This window comes from Nannobrachium achirus, assembly GCF_963921795.1.
Source record: "Nannobrachium achirus genome assembly, chromosome: 7".
NCBI lineage: Eukaryota > Metazoa > Chordata > Actinopteri > Myctophiformes > Myctophidae > Nannobrachium > Nannobrachium achirus.
In genome coordinates, this window is record NC_137816.1 from 30,964,701 (window position 1) to 30,984,603 (window position 19,903).

Consider the following 19,903-nt stretch of genomic DNA (forward strand, 5'->3'; position numbering starts at 1 on the left):
TGATCCACTAAGTCTGCTCAGACATGAGGATGCCTAATTAACTTATGTCACTGCTTGCCAACTAGAAATGATCTTGTCACTGTGATACGATGACAAATCATAAATTGTATTACCGTATATTTCCAAATAATGGCACGGGGGCAAATAGCCGCCGGGTACCAAATACCCACCGGGGGTCTGACACCGTTTTGTGCATCGCCTGCCATTCAAATGGACTTAAATAAGTATCGCAAACAGCTGCCGGGCACCAATAACCCGGCAGGGGTTCAAATCGATTTTGAACCTAAAAGCCCAGGCTACTATTTGGAGAAATACGGTATATTATTATATGGTATATAAAGTGTGTGTGTGTGTGTGTGTGTGACGTGTGTGTGTGTGTGTGTGTGTGTGTGTGTGTGTGTGTGTGTGTGTGTGTGTGTGTTTGTGTTTGTGTTTTTGTGTGTGCGCGTGTATGTGTGCGTGTGTGCGTGGCTAGACAGAGAGACGCACTGTGTTCAACATGTTTCACATATATCGAATTTCAGTTGCCCCTGGCAACGCGCATAAACAAGGTCCAGCCTATTTCTGAAAGGAATAACATGTAAAACCAAAATACTACATGCACACAGGCACACCATTTTAAAATGGCATTTTGTCCACACCCCAACTCATTAAAATACATACGCCATGAACTCACCTCGGCCAATAATAATAATTCAGTAATATAAGAATTCATTCATTGGAAGCTCTGCAGTCTATGCTATGAGGTTGAGAATACAACCTTGATTCACATACGTATGTATTCTGAAGGTCAAAGGTGAATGTAGTGGGTGGGGAATCTGGGGATGAATCCCCCCTCCCCCCAATCCCTGTCATTCATTCTTATGTCCGGTGGGGCCAGTGTTTTATCCCTTTGGGGGGATGTAGACTGTCTGATATGTTTGATATTTATGAATTATTAATTTAAATTTAAATTGTCCCGTCCATATTTTGGGAAAATCTTCATTATGTTTCAAAAAATGTTTTACTCTTAAATATAATAGAAGAAAGTATGTGTACAAGCTCACAATGTTAAGAGCTTTTGTAGAACAGCAATTATTTTGGTATTTGTCGCATGAAATATTCATAGGGCTTATAAGAAACCATTCCACCCCTCTGTGTCTTTTCACTAATGGAACCCTGGTGAAGGTCAAGATCACAGTAATTCCCCCCAGTGGCTGTGTGCTGTGAGCGCTGTTCTCCAGACACAGAGAGGGTGACTTGATATGAATTCATTTAGCATCTATATTTAGAGACTTTATGAAGTGCTACAGCAGATGGTCTGGGAGAAGGTCACGGAGGCCACATTGTTACAAACCATCCCAGCAAAGCAGGGGTCCACATACAGTATTATATTGTATAAAATTCATAGAATAATTCTATAGAATTGTTTGGCAGCGCTGTCTTTCAGTGTTGTGTAAATCCATATTTTCTGTATTTTCAGACATTTAACCATTTAAACCCTCAATACAGAGTAAACTTGACCTTTGGGCTCTGTACTTGGTCTGATCTTTTCTCCCTTCACCAAACCTCTTTCGCCGAAGATATCTGATCAACAAATAGCTTTTCGGTGAATGGTTCCCCCAGATTTGGGATGCTAGTGTTCAAGTGGTTGATGTAAATTACATTCGAAAAAGGTTCCTATCACACAAAGATAGGTCCCGGACCCCCTGTTGAAGACCCATGCAGTAAAGCAGGGGTCTTCAACGTTTTCAGGCCAAGGATCCCTTAGTTGAGAAATAGATGAAGCAGGGACCCCCACACCCTGTTCATAGATTCCATATAGTTTCATTGTTTGACAGCCCAATTATCAGTGTATGTTGGATTCGGGTCAATTTGTGTTCTCAGATATTTAACCACTTGGACCTTCAATACATAATAAACTTGACCTTTCACTCTGTACTTAGTGTGCTCTTTTTTCCCCTCTACACAAAACCTCTTTGTCGAAAATAGCCGATCTACAAGCTCACAACTCCTTGCAGCGCGAGGCGTTGTGAGCTTGTAGATCTGCTATTTTTGGCTAAAGTTCTCAGAATATGGACGTTAGGGTTCAAGTGGTAAATATAAAAAAGGAGTAAAAAAGTTTCTATCACTCAAAGACTTGTAGGACCCCCTGTAGTAACTCTGGGGACCCCCTAGGGGTCCCGGACCCCCTGTTGAAGACCCATGCAGTAAAGGATATTTTGATTTCCCTCTCATGCCGAGTCGACGTGCCTTCATGTTGGGGAAAACATTTTTCATGATTTTGCCAAAGTCTGCAGCACTCAGCGGATGGTAGTTGAGATTGTCACAGTAGCTCCTGAAAGACACATTCACCATTAAGGCACGACATTCAGACATTTATACAGTGTTCATTAAATCACATTGACCCTGGTCTCCCTAGTATTTCAACATGTGTCAATTATTGTATTAATTTTTAATGTTTCCAATAATGGTGAAAATAACTTTTTACTTGACCTTTTACTATTTGTTGTACAATGAAGGGCTTAGGTCAAAATATTTATTTTACACCAATTTATACTTGGTCAGAGTTAAATTAAGGATCTTATACACTTAATGAAATAAAATCACGTCAGTCATAATTTAATCTGATGTATTATCTGATGTATTATCACAGTGCCTTATAGTGAATTACTGTCAACCCTCATAAATGTCTGGTTGTAAACGGTAACATCACTTAAACAATTATTTTTTTTCCCCATTTCATTTAAGTGTGGATGAACAAAGATCAGATATACTTGTATTATATTAGCACAATCATGGTTAAAGCTGTTGCCTCTGGCAATGAACTTGACATATGTCAATTTGCATAAACCAAACATCACTTGCAATGGCGCTGCAACTATTTTAGCCTCATGCATATACTGTGTCTGTTACTATTCTATTGCTGTAGCTACAGTATATACAGTATGTGCTCCTATATCTGCAGCTATTTTAACTGCCTCATACCATTGACATTTCTTCTACCCACGCACACAGTGTATGTATACATACTGTATATCCTACTCTACATATATCAGTCCAGATTAAAGGGGCAGAGAGTACAGTAAAAGTTGGTGTTTTTAATGTTGGAGGCACTTTTAAAAATTAGGGGGAAGAAAAGTTAGCTTTGGATGTGTGGCCACTTCCTTCCTGAAAGCCCCCCCAAACACATTCACCTATAATTACAGTACATACAGTAGGGACGTCAGGTTGAAGTTGTTCAGAGTGCCAATATTTTTGAGTTGGGTAAAAAAGACAGGTTACATAACGGTGCCGTAGCATTTCAATGACTGTCTCAGAGAGTTTCCCCTTCTCATGTTACCAACACATGGTTGACAGTAATTAGCATGCGTGTAGCTTCTATTTATATCGCTGCTTCATCTGGAACTAACTTTGACATCCTGGAAAAAGAAAAACACACCACTAATTAATTCATTATAAAATAAATATACCTTTTACAGTATTTAAAACCCATTTAGGCCTAGAATTATTGACTGCTTTAACTGTTGAAAAATAGCAGATATACAAGCTCACAGCGCGGCACCGAGTGCCGCGCTGCGAGCTTGTAGATCTGCTATTTTTGGAGAAAAAAAAGTCGTGAAAATGTGTGCAAATCTTTGAATATATGTATTTTTAGAGCGAACGTTTGTAACTCGAATTTTGCTTCTGGGTGGTCCCTGGAACTAGATATTTTGAGATGCGGGTCCTTGGCCAAATAAATATCAGTTTGGGGGTCCTTCACGTGAAAAGGTTTGAGAACCACTGACATAGTAGTCTCTCAAGAACAGACTAACTGAGCTCCAGTTAAGTGAAAAGGACCTTTTCTTTGACGATGGCCGGCCAGATTGCTGACATTGAAACACAGGTTTTTCAAAAAATCTTGGAAGGATTCCTAAGTGAGACGAACATTAAAAGAACTTTACAAGTGGTCAATGGCTTCAGAAAGGGGTTGATGCACTAACCATTTCAACCTTCTGTGTCTATTTTGGGCATGTCATAGAGCTCTCATGTCCTGACGTCACTGCTGCTAGATGGCGCTATTACCCAGATTCACATTGTTATTTGTTGTATTGTTATCCCCATAGGGGAATCATAGGCCCCTATTAGACGAAAACGCGGTTCACTGTAAACGTAATGGTTTATATTCGTTTGTGGGGGGTCATTTAGACGAAAATGGCGTCTTCGGGGGGTGAAACCGTAACATAGTGAAACCCCCTTTGAAAGTGGAAAAGGTAAAAACGCTTTGTATCTCCCGCTTTCATCTAAATACCGTAAACGCAGCAAACCACTGAAAATGATAAGATGTGGGACGTCCTAATAGGGCTGTCAGATGATTAATTGTCATACAAATAATCGGCGATTGACGAATATATCGTCTTTTTTTCCCCCCTTCATTTTATTCCACTATGATAAATAGCTTTGAGCTCATACTCATACTGTACCTTAATGAAGAGCAATTTAATTGCGTTTTAAACATCAGTTCAGTGGTGTAAACTGTAAAGTAACTATTAAGTACATTTATTTGCTAACGTTAGCCCTAATTTATACCGTAGCTATTTGAAAATAGCCGATCTACAAGCTCACAACAATGCGTTGCGGTGCGTTGTGAAAATAGCCGATCTACAAGCTCACAGCGCGTCGCGGTGCGTTGTGAAAATAGCCGATCTACAAGCTCACAACGCGTCGCGGTGCGTTGTGAAAATAGCCGATCTACAAGCTCACAACGCGTCGCGGTGCGTTGTGAAAATAGCCGATCTACAAGCTCACAACGCGTCGCGGTGCGTTGTGAAAATAGCAGACAACTGCAAAAATAGCCGACGCTGAAAATAGCGACAGTAGCCTATAATGTTTATCATGACACGATCCAACATCTATAGCTCGTCGCCGTCTGTATGTAATCATCATCATCCCCTCCATAAGCTGCAGTAAAGGCATTGACTCCAGTCCTCTGTGTTGAAACGAAACGTGAAGTGAATGCCTTTTTCTGTATCGTATCATAAGGAATAAATATAGTCCCGGAGTGTGTATGGTACATGTGTCTGTTCCGACCGTCTGGAACAAACTTTTTAAGCATTTTTAGTTAGCCAGCCAGCCAGTCTGCCTGTGCTGTGTGACGGCAGTGAGTTGTGTTGACTGACTGAGGAGTAGAGGCGGGATGTTCGCGAACGAATCGAGTCTTTTGAACGGCTCTTTGATATGAACGATGGGATCCGGTTTGCAGTATAGGGAGCCGTTCCTTTCTAATGAACAACAGTGGTGGGAAAGGTACAACAATGTAGAAATACTCTGCCACAAGTTGAAGTTTAGAATAAAAAATGTAGGCTACTTGAGTAAAAATATCAAAGTATTGGTATCAAAATGTAGTTAAAGTAGGCTACTAATAGTAGCTAGAAAGTACTCATTATGCAAAACGTTCCATTTCACAATTTTTCCAATGAATAAAATGTAGGGAGAAAAAAACATTTGAAAATAGCAGATCTACAAGCTCACAGCTTGTAGATCGGCTATTTTCAAATGGCAGGTAGGCCTATGTAGGCTACCTATTATATCCGAAATAAATGTATATAGGGTTAATGTATAAGTGATAATTATAATCAAAATCTACAAAGTAACTACAACTAGTGACTAGAATGAGCCAGTCTTTTGAACGGCTCTTTGAAAGGAACGGATCCCAGAGATTCGGCTCACTTCAAAGAGCCATAAATCCCATCTCTACTGAGGAGGACCAGAGAACGGAACTTGGGCAGTGCGGTCATGGCGACATGCGCCACCTAGCGACCTGGCATGCAAATTACCGCGTTTATGGACAAATTGCGTTTTCATCTAAAGACCACATAAAAAATGAAAACTAAACGGCTCTTAGCCGTTTATAGTGAAGCCTGTTTTCGTCTAATAGAGGCCAAAGATCACGTCATATAAAAACCGTGTTGAAGTGCGTGTATGTATGTGTGTGTGTGTGTGTGTGTGTGTGTGTGTGTGTGTGTGTGTGTGCGTGCGTGCGTGCGTGCGTGCGTGCGTGCGTGCGTGCGTGCGTGCGTGCGTGCGTGCGTGTGTGTGTGTGTGTGTGTGTGTGCGTGTGTGTGTGTGTGTGTGTGTGTACAGTACATACTTGTATTCATCATAGACCTCCTGCTTGGGCAGAGAGGTCTCTGGATGTTCCTCCAGGTTGTTGCAGATCCAGTTGAAGGCGTGAACCTGCTGGGTTCTGCTGGATGACATGGAACTCTGCTCACTGTCACAACAACACAAAAGAGACACCACAGAATGACAGTCATTTTAGTGGTCTGTTTGGAGACACATCTGGCCTGTCTATGGTTAGAATTGTGATTCCCAAAATTCATTAAAAGAAAAAAAAAGAAGAAAACATGGAAGTACCGCAACAATGTTTATTGAAATGGCCTGTACATTAAACCATTTAGGCTTGGGATTATTTTATACTTTAGTTACTGAAAAATAGCTGATATACAAGCTCAAACTTGCACACATTTTCATGATTTTTCAAAAATAGCAGATCTACAAGCTTGTATATCTGCTATTTTTTAATAGTTAAATCATAAAATAATGCTTAATAATGCGTACCCGGTCTAAATGGGTTAATAAATGTATGTCCAGTGTCATTTTGGCACAAGATTGTGTCAAAAACATTAGTTAAATTCTTGAATTTAAGGCAAAACACAGGAATCAAAATGGGTTAGATAAAAAAAAAATAGCCCCTTGCCGAACGGCTTTGGGAGTAGTGTGCAAGAGGTCATAGAAAAGTGCGCCTTTTTTTATACTTTTTCAGCCTCTGTGTACAAGGGGCTTAAAGAGGCATGAAACCCTAAAGCCGTTTTTGTTACATGTTAGCAGATATACAGTTGTTGTGATAGGGAACAATGCCTCCAAGCAGGATCAAAGCCAGCAGCTATGAGCAGATTGGGGAGTTCCCAGACAGGGAAGAGAAGTCCAGAGGCCGGACTCTGGTCTCTGGCAGCTTGTTAGTAAAAGGTTTATGCATTTTAGGCAGTAAATATGCAATGCATGTAGTTGCTCAGTCTTTATTAATGTCACACTTGCAAGAAACACACACAAATACATACAGTATACAGTATATTCCACATCATCCCAAGTTGTATTTTTAAACAACAGGGTGTAAAATAAATTTACCTTTTATCACTGCTGGGGCTTGGACCAGAAGGCAGTTTAAGGTAGAGGTAGAGTTTTTCAATGTCCGTAAACTTCTCCACATCTTGCTACAGAAAAAGAGAGACAAGACAAGTTCATATCTTATAACCTTTTAATTATTTGTTATTTTATTCTGAATGTATTTTCAGTATAAACTAATATATCGTCGTTGTCGGGTGGAAACCATGTATGTCCAAAACCGTTCGTTTTGTATTTATCATCTATAAAATGTACTAAACTAGTGAAAACAGCAGATCTACAAGCACATATAGATCGGCTGTTTTCACTAGTTTTGTGCGATGGTCTTGTATGATGAAGCAGGGCAAAAGATGTACACATTTGAAACTTAAAGATACGAGGTTTCTGCCCGACAGTGACGATATACTGAACTATTTTTAATAAAGTAACATTTTTTTATCGAGTAGCCGTGTGATAAGCAGATCTACAAGCTCAAAATGTGTACATGTTTTGAGCATATAGATCGATCCACTATTCATGTTTTTCTTTTCCGTTTGTTATTTATTGGTTATTTGTCATAACTGCCCTGTGCATCCTTAGTTTACGAGGCCTAAAAGCCAAACAGAAATGGAAACACCATTAAATCATTAATAGCAATTATTTGAGTGACCATTCATCGTCAAGTAAGATTTCACACTCGTGACGGCCCTAGGTGTGTTTCATTTAGGTATTACTACTGTGTGCCACCATGGACAGCTCCTACACGATTAACTTTATGCCGGCAGACAGAAAAACAAGTAAACCCACTCAACGTATCCCACACCGTAGGGATTCTAAATATCGTCAACTGATAAACCTCCAAAACTTGTGCTGTTCCAATGGATTGTGACTACGTTACTATTTAGTCACAAGCTCCTGTTAATACTTTTCATTGGTTCAATATTTATATAAAAAAGAACTCAACCAGATTTGTGTCCGACGATATAAAAAAGAAAACCCATCCAAGCATGTGGATGTGTTTCCCCGGCCCTACTACTACTAGGCTAGTAGCCATGAACTGACAAACGCAAGCAACTAAAATTAAACAGAAAAGCCCTGGCTTGTCTGGCAAAGTGACAGACAAGGCAGAGGATACAGAATCAAAGACATGGAGAATAGGTTATGTGCTAATGCTCTCTCGCTCTGTCAGCTTCTCCCTCTCCCTCTCACTGTCTCAAACGTACGCATGTACCCACGAACGCACGCACTCACTGGGAGGGATAACAACCTGAGCTACAAAATGGCCATCAGTCCTTCTAATAACCTTCAAAGTGAATAGGCAACATGATATCGTGTTGTAGTATCAAATGTATTTCATAATAGATAGTGTATCCTATATGATGACAAACATTTCAGATCTCACTGTGTGGTACTGTGGTGGTGAGTCTGACGGTACGTCGGTACACAAGTATGCAGGTGTCCAGTAACTGGTCAGTGAGACCCTTCCAGATATCATGCGTGTGCAGCGTGTCATCATGTTTCATCATCCTTAATATAGAACAATGTGCTCCTCAGAGCACACGTCTCCACCAGGTAGACAGGTCTGTCTTAATGACATAATACAAAGATAATATGTACCAATGTGTGTGATGTTTGGACAAAATCTGTAAAAGTAGTAGCAAAACATTTTCAAAAAGCAGGCCAATAAGAATGTGAAGTTTCATAGCAATCGGATGCTACGTTTATTTCAATACGGACCACTCCTGCAAACTCAGGATTGAATATAAAAAATCTTGACATATCAGTGTTGATCAGAACAAAATCTATAAGAATCTGCCTTCAGGTGGCGCTATAACAGGACAATGTGAAAATATTTGAGGCTGAGGTTCTGCTCTGGCCTCTAGGGAGTGTGTGTGCACAGTTTCACATTGATCGGACCAACGTTTACAGATACTAGCTGTACACAGATGGACGGACGGACGGTCTTCGGCCTGGCAGAGACAATGAAGCACTTAAACCCTATTACAAAGATTGTGAAAATAGATCATCTGCACTTGTCAATGCATTAGCCTCACATAGCCAGACACTATCACACTGTGTGTGATAGTGTCTGGTGCTGCCCAGATACTATCACACCATTGCAATTTTCTTTGCAATGGCAATTCAGGATTTTCACATCACATTTATTTTTTTGTTTTGTTGATAATGTTTTCTTTTAGCCAATTATTTGTACCCAATTTAGTCGTTGCCACTGCTGCTGTTGTACCATACTGTAACTCAGTGGTTCTCAACCTGTGAGTCGAGACCCCCAGGGGGGTCCCCAAATTATTCTGGAGGGTCCCCAGATGTGCAATATTGTTTTCTCACTCAACAGTAAACAAACCAACATAAAGTTTAACTGTATAGAGGGTATAAGCACATTTCTAAATTGACAATTTAAGGACTTTTTAATAGCTCAAAAATTACAAATTAAACATTGGCCAAATTGTCAAACATGTGAGGCAGAAATATGTAGATCGGCTATTTTCACAATAGAACCGTGTTATACAAAATGGCCAAAAAAGGTTGAGAACCACTGCTTGGCTCACCTGCCTGTATATTTTATTTTATTGATTCTGATTGTGTGATTTGATAACTTACCCACATTGGATATTATTCATATTAGATTTATTATGTATTTATTTTTTATTTTCCCCCCTTATTGTAGCCCTCAACAAACTTCCCTAATGGATGGATTGCCTCCTTGTCCTAGGATGTCCTTGTTGTTCTTGACTCTGACTCATAGGACTCGTTTCTGTTTATTCCCAGCTCAGGTCTTGGGCTGAAGTCCTGACATTTGTGATTGTTAAGCATTGCCAGAGAAGTTCTGTTTTTATGTAATATATCAAGGATAAGAAATAACTCTGTGGCCTTTGGGTAATGGGTTGAATACCCAAAGTCTTCAATTCCTTGACCCCACACAATTAAATCTGGGTCACCTTGCCCGCTAAATCTAGCGCTGCCCCAGCCCAATAGAATATGTGCAGCAACAAAGATCATCCTCCCTGCCAGGCTTCCCTAGCCTGAACCATACTGTAAGTGTTTGTATAGAGTCTAAGCCACTGGATCCAGCTTGGCTGAGCATTTATGGTAGAGACGCTCCAGCAGTGCAATCAATCCCCTCGACTCCGTGGTGGAGGGGTTACTTTATTATTATTATGTATGCCATTTGCCTAATACTGCCTCTATCATTACCACAGCCTGAACGCACAAATCCGATCTGGTCACATGCAAATTAAGTTTCTTGATTCAATAAGATATTTCATTCATTCATATGAATTTGATCAGACAGTATATAATCCATTGTAACTACAAACTCCCCGTCCCTGGTTCTGATGAATGATATTGTCCCTCTAACGCAGTGGTTCTCAACCTGTGGGTCGGGACCCCTACGGGGGTAGCCAAGTTATTTTGGGGGGTCCCCAGATGATTAACTTAATGTGCAATATTGTTTTCTCTCTCAACAGTAAACAAACCAACATAACGTTTAAGATTATAGAGGGTATCTGCACATTTCTAAAGTGACAATTTAAGGATTTTTTTAATACCTCTAAAATGACAAATTAAACCAAATTGTCAAATATTAGGGGCAGAAATTGTGAAAATAGTCGATCTACATGCTCACAACGCCTCATGTAGATCTGCTATTTTCACAATAGAACCATGTTATACGAAATGTAATTCCTCAACTCTTAGTGCTCATCAGGGGATGGGGGAGGCTTCCCACTTAAAATATGATTATTTTGCGGGTTGCGGCCTGAAAAGGTGGAGAACCACTGCTCTAACGCATGAGGAGATAGTCATTTGTCAATGGGAGTGAATGGGACCATAGCTGCCTGTCTGGGACTCCAGAGGTCCCGGAGGTTCCAGGTACGGCGATTCCAGCCCTCAGCAATGAGCCGAAGTGTCCCTAATGCAAGACATTTTACCCCTAACCGCTCCCCCCTCCGCACTCCTCTGTGGGCAGCACTCAGCTGGGTGAAGCTGAAAAACTGAATTTCCCCCACGGGATCCATTTGGATCCATCTGTACACTCTCAGAGTTAAATGAGCCCTGAGGGTTTAGCCCTAACTGAATGTCACTTGAGGTAAGAAGAATACGGTAGCCAGTGATACAGATAGCAGCAGTTAAGCCTACAGACGGTATGTAAATAAGCTTTTATTTATGATGTGCAACGGCTAAAAGTGGTAACACATTGAGGTCACCAGACCAGGCCGCCCTGGCATCTTTTGGGGGAAGAAAAAGGATGAATGATTTACGTATCTCGTGTCTGAAATGTATATTCAAATTCAATATCACTATTTTACGCTAATGTTTGTAAATAATCATGCAAAACAATGACGACACAGCAACTGTCAGAGTGAATAGGAAGCTCTGAGCACAGAAAGAAAGAAGAAACCTTGTATCTCCACATATGTGTTTTATAAATTAATGCCCTATACCTCAGCGGTCTTTCAGCGTTTTCAGGCCAAGGACCCCTTAGTTGAGAGAGAGATGAAGCAGGGACCCCCAAAACCTTTTCATAGATTCCATATAGTTTCATCGTTTGACAGCACAATCATCAATGTATTTTGGATTCATGTCAATTTGTGTTTTCAGATATTTAACCACTTGAGCCATCATTACCTAATAAACTTGACCTTTTTCACTCTGTACTTAGTCTGCTCTTTTTTCCCCTCTACACCAAACCTCTTTGCCGAAAATAGCCGATCTACAAGCTCACAACGCCTCGTGCTGATATTTTTGGCTACACTTCTCAGAATATGGACACTAGGGTTCAAGTTGTTAATATAAAAAGTATTGGAAGATTTGGAGGACCCCCTGTAGTAACTCAGAGGACCCCCTAGGGGTCCCAGACCCCCTGTCGAAGACCCCTGCCCTACCTTGTTGTACAAGAGCGCTGTGCGTTGTGAGCTTGTAGAGTGGCTTTTCTTCTTTCTTTCTTTTTGCTATTTTTATAACATTTTTAAAGTGCAAGTGGTTAAGTGTGTCTGTGGGTTTATGTAAATATTGAACCAAGAGAGAGCTTGGGACTAAATAATAACTACATTGGATCATTGGAACACAGGTTCTTGTTTTCCTTTTCCTGAAAAGTGACAGGTTTTGAACATACAAGGTTTCCACCCCACGGCGATGGTAAATAAAGTACGAGCGCAATGGAAAGGAGGCCGTAATATAGGGCTTAATGTGCTATATGTATACCGTAGCTGCGTGCAGACATCTCAACTTTTCCACACATACAAATAGATGCACGCAAACATGCCAGACCGGTTTCATCAGGACTGGCCCCTGCATGCTCACTGTACTGAGGGCCAGACACTGGGTCTGCTATATGGAATGCACACACACACACACACACACACACACACACACACACACACACACACACACACACACACACACACACACACACACACACACACACACACACACACACACACACACACACACACACACACACACACACACACAGCTCCTCGGCTATTGGTTTCTAATTAAAGATGATCCTCCCTTAAACTTCTCTACTTGCTATTTTTCTATTGGCTTAGTTGTTGCTAGGGACAGCAACGGCTCGCCATGAAGCTAAGGTTAACAGTCGGTCAGTCAGTAGCTTCAGCAGTGGTAGATAGTAACTACTATTGTAAGTGCATTAAGCATAGTTCTTAAGTAAAACATTTTGATACGTTTACTTTGCTTGAGTATTTCAATTCCTTGATACTTCTATATTTACTTATACCCCACTACATCTAAGAGGCAAATGCTGTATATTTTTACTCCACTAAATTTATTTGACAGCTTTAGTTATTACTCACTTTGCAGATTTATATAATCAATCAAATTATTAATCAAAACATTTTCAAAAATAGACGATCTACAAATTCTACGAGCTCATGAGCTTGTAGAAAAAGGAGTTAATTATCAATAAATATAGTTCAATAACATGATTAAAAATCACACTCGTGTGAACTGAGCGGTGGAGGCTGTGTGTGTGTGTGTGTGTGTGTGTGTGCGTGCGTGCGTGCATGCGTGCGTGCGTGCGTGCGTGTGTGTGTGTGTGAGAATGTGAGTCTGAACAACAGCGCCCCTCCCTTAACATGTGTGGTCAGAAAAGGTTACTGCAGGCTACATACAGACACGGACGCATACAGACAGACATACATACATATACATACCCACACACACGGCCACGTATAGGAGCGTTGTGACCACCGCTCGAAAATGGCCATTTTGCATAATGAGTATTTACTTTTGCTACAAAGTATATATTGATGCTAATACCAATCTTTGAGTTGTGTTAAATTGTGAATGCAGGACTTTTACTTGTAACAATATTTTTGTATTATTATATTATAATATTGTTACTTTTACTTAAGTCCAAAATCGGAGTACTTCTTCCAACACTGAGCCTCAGCGATGGGGAGGAGAGATAATCTAGGAATGAGTTGCTCATCAACAACATGCCAATGACAATCCTTTTAAAAATAGACACCAATAAAAGTGACCATAAAAACCTGAATAAATCCTGAACTATTTGTTTTTTGTCCATATTGGCTGTGTTATGCTGTGTTATAACCACATCATGAATCCTAGCGTCCCTATTCTGGGGCCAACATTCTGTGAAAATACGAGATCTGCAAGCTCACAACACCTTGCAACGCTACGCATTGTTAGCTTGCACTGTCGACGCTTAAAAAACAGGCTCAGTCAGTTGGTGCCGCTAAATCAATAATAGCTACAGTAACTGCTCATGGATCCAGCAGGGTCCAAGGAAATGTCATTTACCAAATGTATCTAACTGAGTTTTATGATCCAGACAGTGTACACATGATATCTTAATAGGATGAGGCAGCTATATCTGAACATAAACCTTTTTCACTGTCAGCATAGTACTGGCGTGCATGTGTGTGTGTGTGTGTGTGTGTGTGTGTGTGTGTGTGTGTGTGTGTCTGTGTGTCTGTCTGTGTCTGTGTCTGTGTGTGTGTGTGTGTGTGTGTGTGTGTGTGTGTGTGTGTGTGTGTGTGTGTGTGTGTGTGTGTGTGGCTCCACTCAGGAGCCAGAGAACATAAAGCACATCAACACACATCAACACACCTGTCATTACTGATGTGGCTTAGGCTATGTTCAGACTGGCAGCCCATTTCTGGTCTATCCAGATTGGAATCAGATTGGTTTTCATCAAGTCTGACATGGAAACAGATTTTTAAATCTGTGGAACAGATTTTATTAAAGAAGTGCGTTTGTGACGAGACATTCAGGGGACCTAGGCGACCTATTTGCCTATTGGCTGTCCATGTCACATGGTAACCGAGCTAGTTTCATGATTGGGAGCGGCCTTGCGCTGTTCTGGCGCTGTTCTTCTTCTCGAGTTTGGGAAAAAAGGATCCGTTCCGTTTCCTGCTTGAGCCAGATGCGAGCAGTCCTTTGTTGTCCCTGCTTAGCATTGACTTAGCATTGACAACATTGTCATGATCGTAAAACTATCTAGTTTTAACGTTCAGAACGTTTTCTTTTTGGACAATAAAAACATTGACAGCCAGGGGGAAAAAAATCCATGAAGGACACGGAATGCAATCGTTCACTCGCCGTTGGAAAATTGACTTATTAGACTATTCTGGATGTGTGGCTAACGGCTAACGCTAACGTTAGCTAGCGCTAGCTGCAGGCTAACGCTAGCTAGCGCTAGCTGCAGGCTAACGCAGGCATGTTATACACAATTAATCATGGAATAAAACGGCGACCCAACTCTATTTTTGCTCTTCTACAAGCTCACAACGCGAGGAGGTTAAGTCTGTCAGAACCGTCAGATTATCCTTCTAACTGAAGTTACACAAACACTGATTATGCTACATTTAGCACTGTTAGCCCGACCAATTTAGATAGGGCACGAGTCACGTTGTTGCGCACGTAATACATTCACTTCAACCTTGTGTTGAGCAGTTAAACCTATTTGCTACGTACGTCTACAAAAACGTTCTTATTTCAAAGATAAAGTGCTTACTGAAGTCTCACAGATGTCACAGTATGGTACGCTCAAGCAGAATTACCCGTATCTTTCGTATTGTTTAATAAACAGCATTTTAATTCGATCAGACGTCATTTTCTGTTGTTTTTCAGCCATGCGACCGGTTGCGAGGTGTACTGCACTTAGATACATTAATACCTTTTTAAGGAAACGACGACCGATCGGATTAAAATGCTCCTCTTTAAATAATACGATCATTACGGGACATTCTGCTGGAGCGTACCCTATGGTGACATCCGTGAGCCTTCACTAAGCAATTTATCTTTGTAATCTGACCGTTTGTGTAGACGTACATAGCAAATTGGTTAAACTGCTCAACAGCAGATTGTGTTGAATTCACGGTTGGCGCAGCGTAGCGTCTTTACATTTAGCCCAATAATGCTAATCTACAAAGCAATAACTAAAGTTTAAAACATACATAAACCACTTTAGCCCTATGTTATACCAAGGCTATTTGAAAATAGCCGATCTACAAGCTCACAACGCATTGCGGTGCGACGCGTTGTGAGCTTGTAGATCTGCTATAGTACTTTTGGTACTTTAAGTACATTTGGATACCAATACTTTTGTACTTTTACTCAAGTACATTTTTAATTCTGGACTTTTACTTGTAACAGAGTGATTCTACATTGCAGAATTGATACTTTTACTTAATTATAAAAATGTAGGTACTTTTTCCACCACTGTGTAAACGTTTGTGTTCTCATGCCAATAAAGCTTCTTTGAATTGAAGATTGAATTGAAGATTGCTCCCCATGTGGCGGAGTACACAATAATGGTAAATAAAGTAGCTTACTCTAAAATAATCCATCCATCCATCCATCCATCTTCAACCGCTTATCCAGCATCGGGTCACTGGGGTAACAGTTCCAACTGAGATTTCTAGAGTTCCTTAATAATAATAATTAAAATAAACAATACTAATGATTATAATTGCGACCGTCAGGTCGCAGTTACTATGAAAACCTCCACCGCCTGTCTGTCTGTCTGTCCGTCAGTCTGTCTGTCACGTCACATCACACTTTTTTGCCCCTATCCATGTGAAATTTTCCACACACAATCCTTGTCTGCCAATCCACAACCTCCACCCTTCCAGGGACCCCCGCAGCTCCAGGGACCCCCGCCAAATTTTTTAAAACACATTTTTGAATACTGCTCCTACAGTTTTTGCCCTAAAATCACACAAATCGCTACACAGTATGTCTACACTTATCTCATCGACATGGATCTGTCCCATATAGCGCCACCATCAGGTCGATTTTTAACACATTTTTGGACCTAAACTTTTTTTTTTTCTAATTTTTTTTTTTCAAACTTTTTTTACACTAACTTCAACACACCAATCCACCAGATTTTATATTGACTGTGTGTCAATTCTTGTTTTGTGAATAGGATTTTAAATGTGATTCAAAGCTGATTTCTAAAGATGTGTCCAATGGCCCATTCCACTAGGCGCGATGAAGATTAAAACAAATATTGTTCTCAATTGAAGTGGATGGCAACGCCGTGAACACAGAGATAATGATCGTAACGATAATTATCATTATCTTTATCGTGCCCAGTGGGAATGGGCTATTTTTCCCTTTTTTAAGTGAACATTTTGAAAGTTCTTGCAAAAAAGTCACCTGACAGACCTCATCAAGGAGTCAAAGCTGAAAGTGTCTAAAAGCCGAGCTACTGGTAACGTGAAGGCATGGGTCTGTGTTTGACATAGTGTTCATAGAGCTCAAATGCTAGCAGTGGCGCACATGTCAGCCAGTCAGTCAAGATCAAACACAAGGATTTACACATTTAACATTCCATTTGGAATACTCACCAGAATGCTATCCACTTTTGATTGTACAGATTTGCTGGGAAAAGAGACACAATATAAATTAGTATTCAGTGTAACATGAGCTCTACTGTATTTATTTATAAATCGTTGGAATGTCCGGCACGACAACCAGCCTCCCTGTCAGGTCATATATCCCAATCTCAGACCTAGAACACATGTTGTCATTATGTAAAAACATAGACAGTAACACACTGCATTAATGTTGGATCACACAGAAGGAATTATACATATCTGGGCCCCCAGTATGTCATTAGAGTCCATTTTAAAGTATAGATTTTCACTCTTTAAACCACTGACTATCTAATTCATTTAAACATGAAGTAGGGGATTATTTTTCAGTCAGCAATAGTGAGTTTTTAATAAATTCACCTGTAGGAAGAAGGGACACACTTCATCACAGAAGCGTAACCACAAAAGTGTTGATTGACACACATTCATTCATTTATATATATATATATATATTTTTTTTTTTTTTTATTTTTTTTTCCCCCTAAGAAAAGACAGCCTACCTATGCCCTTCAACATGACCAATACCTGGGTTTGAATCAAACATAAGTGAGGTAGAGGCAGGGCAGGGCAAGGCTAAGACAGTAACATATTTTATGTGTTAGCAGGATGATGGCAATAGCTGATGTTCTAAGCATCTATGCACATTTAGACATCATAAAACAGTCAACACTGGTTAGCATGCATAAGCAGAATGACATGCAAATTGGTAAGCTACAGTCTACTACACCAAGGGTCCTTGAAGGGGTTCTAAGGGGTACCCAGCAAAATGAAGAACAGCTTAAAAATACTCAAACGCAATTGGATTTTTCGGTTATAGGAGTCCCTGGCACAACATGTTTTCAAAGGAAGGTCTGCCGCCAAATACATACAGTATCAATATGCTGGTCCTTGATATGAAAATGTTCAACAACCACTGCTCTAGACCTAATTCTTAAATGGGTCATCTGCAGAATAGCCCAGTTGTTGCTCTGACACAGAATGTACGTTAAAATAACATATGCTACACATGTCACAAGAGAGACACTGCTATTGGACACCACAAGATCACTTCACGTTTCTACATCAGGTTTCCCAGGTGCGCTGAATGACACTTGAAGACATAAGTTGACTCCTCAAAGCATTTTGTTTATCTTGGTTTTTGTGCCAAACCCTTGACAAGTTTGTACAGTTCTAACATATACTGTATGTCTTGGGACTACACTGTAATTAACAAGCTACGCCAAAGATCTCATACATCCCTTGGCTTATTTTGAGTAACCAAAATGTAATGGGCAAAAAGTTACTTATTGTGGGAATGAGCCACAAGTCTATTGAATTATAACTTACTTGGTGGTTAAATACCAATCCACGTGGGGCTACACACTCACAAACATAACAGGAAGCAGAATAAAGATGCCACAAAGGGCTCAGGTTGCTGTCACTGGGTTGTTATTCCACACATTATGATCATTTGAACTGCTTCCTTCCCCTGACTGATATTTAGAACATGCTAAATGCATATTTGTCACTTTTTAGTTCATGTTATTCATGCCCTTAAATACATTAGGCAAAATGTTAAGTTCGTGTTGCAGTCCACTCTGGTTTTCTAAATGAACAAGTCTGGGATAAATCACTATCAGATAGGAGGTAGAGCGTCCGCTTCTCCCCCTGGGCTTTAGTGTCTTTGAGCAAGACACTCTGCTCCTTTGGAGCAGGCGGTGCCTTGCATGGTTTCCTCTGCCATCGTTGTATGAATGTGTGTGAATGGTTAATACAATAATGAATGCACATTGTAAGTGCTTTGGAGAAACACACCATTTACCATTACCACTCATGTTGCTCAGACAAATGAAACCTTTGTTGGCCATTTCAATTTTACATGATTATATGTATATAATGTATGTATTACGTTTGAACTGATTTGTGGTAGACTCAAAAGATGATGATAATACTGTGTCAGCTGAATAGAATATATTCACCATAGCAAGGCAATTTAGAATTTGAGGCATCTAACAAAATCTACTCCTATTTACAGTCTGAAAGAAATACCATTGCACAGTAAAATCCTCACTGTTCATTTATGTCCGATACAGATATACAGATATGTGTGTTCCATCTGTACCCTCTCTCGGTTAAATTAACACTGAGGATTTTAAGGTGTACCAGACAGTTTTAACTTATGAAGTGTTTATGACAGATTACGGGTGATGATTTTCTATAATTGAGCAAATATGCAGATGACAGAGACACAGCCGAAGAAATACTATGTAGAATAAAGGTCACACCTGTGGTGTTCAATATAGGAGTGGACTTTCTAGTAAATAAACCTCTTTTCAAACAACTGTACACAACTGCACTTGTTCAAACACCCAGATAATTGTTAGTTATTGCTCACTGTGAATAACTAGAACATGCATGGGGCCCTATTTTTGTCCATGCCTTACCCCTTATCTCTAAAGTATTTGCCATTTTATACTAGTTTGAAAAACATATTTTAATATTTCAAATAGATGATCTACAAACTCAAAACGTGTCGATGTAGAATCTACATTGTAGATTGTCTATTTGAAGTATTTAAAAAAAAAATCAAAATAGTAAAAAAGGCAAAGAAGTTTAGGGATAAGGGGTAAGGCATGGATGAAAATATAGCTCATAGTCTCTTGTTGCACTACACTCTCTGCATTCTTTGTATTTGTTTGCCTTGCTTATTGTAAGTCGCTCTGGATAAGAGTGTCTGCTAAATGTCTAAATTGTAACTATAGCAATAGTGCAAACAAATGAAACCAAGAAAACAATAGAAAGGAAACAAAAGAAAGAAAACAAAAGAAAGCGAAACGTAGAGAACAAAACAAAAGAAAACACGTCTCATAAATCCAAAGGTAAACAAGACAGTTGCGGTGCGACAGGAGCAGCAGAGA

General features: G+C 40.0%; 1 protein-coding gene across 1 annotated transcript in view; it reads right to left on the minus strand.

Moving 5' to 3' along the window:
- The window catches only part of LOC308288442 (DNA-binding protein RFX7-like), a 33,920-nt gene that overhangs the window by 8,332 nt on the left and 5,685 nt on the right, over positions 1-19,903 (minus strand). The window contains exons 2-5 of the mRNA XM_080729877.1: positions 16,980-17,013; positions 7,147-7,232; positions 6,110-6,232; positions 2,183-2,317 (exon numbers count right to left, since the gene is read on the minus strand). Coding sequence (XP_080586003.1) covers positions 2,183-2,317; positions 6,110-6,232; positions 7,147-7,232; positions 16,980-17,013 — 378 coding nt within the window. The remainder of the gene's footprint in view (positions 1-2,182; positions 2,318-6,109; positions 6,233-7,146; positions 7,233-16,979; positions 17,014-19,903) is intronic.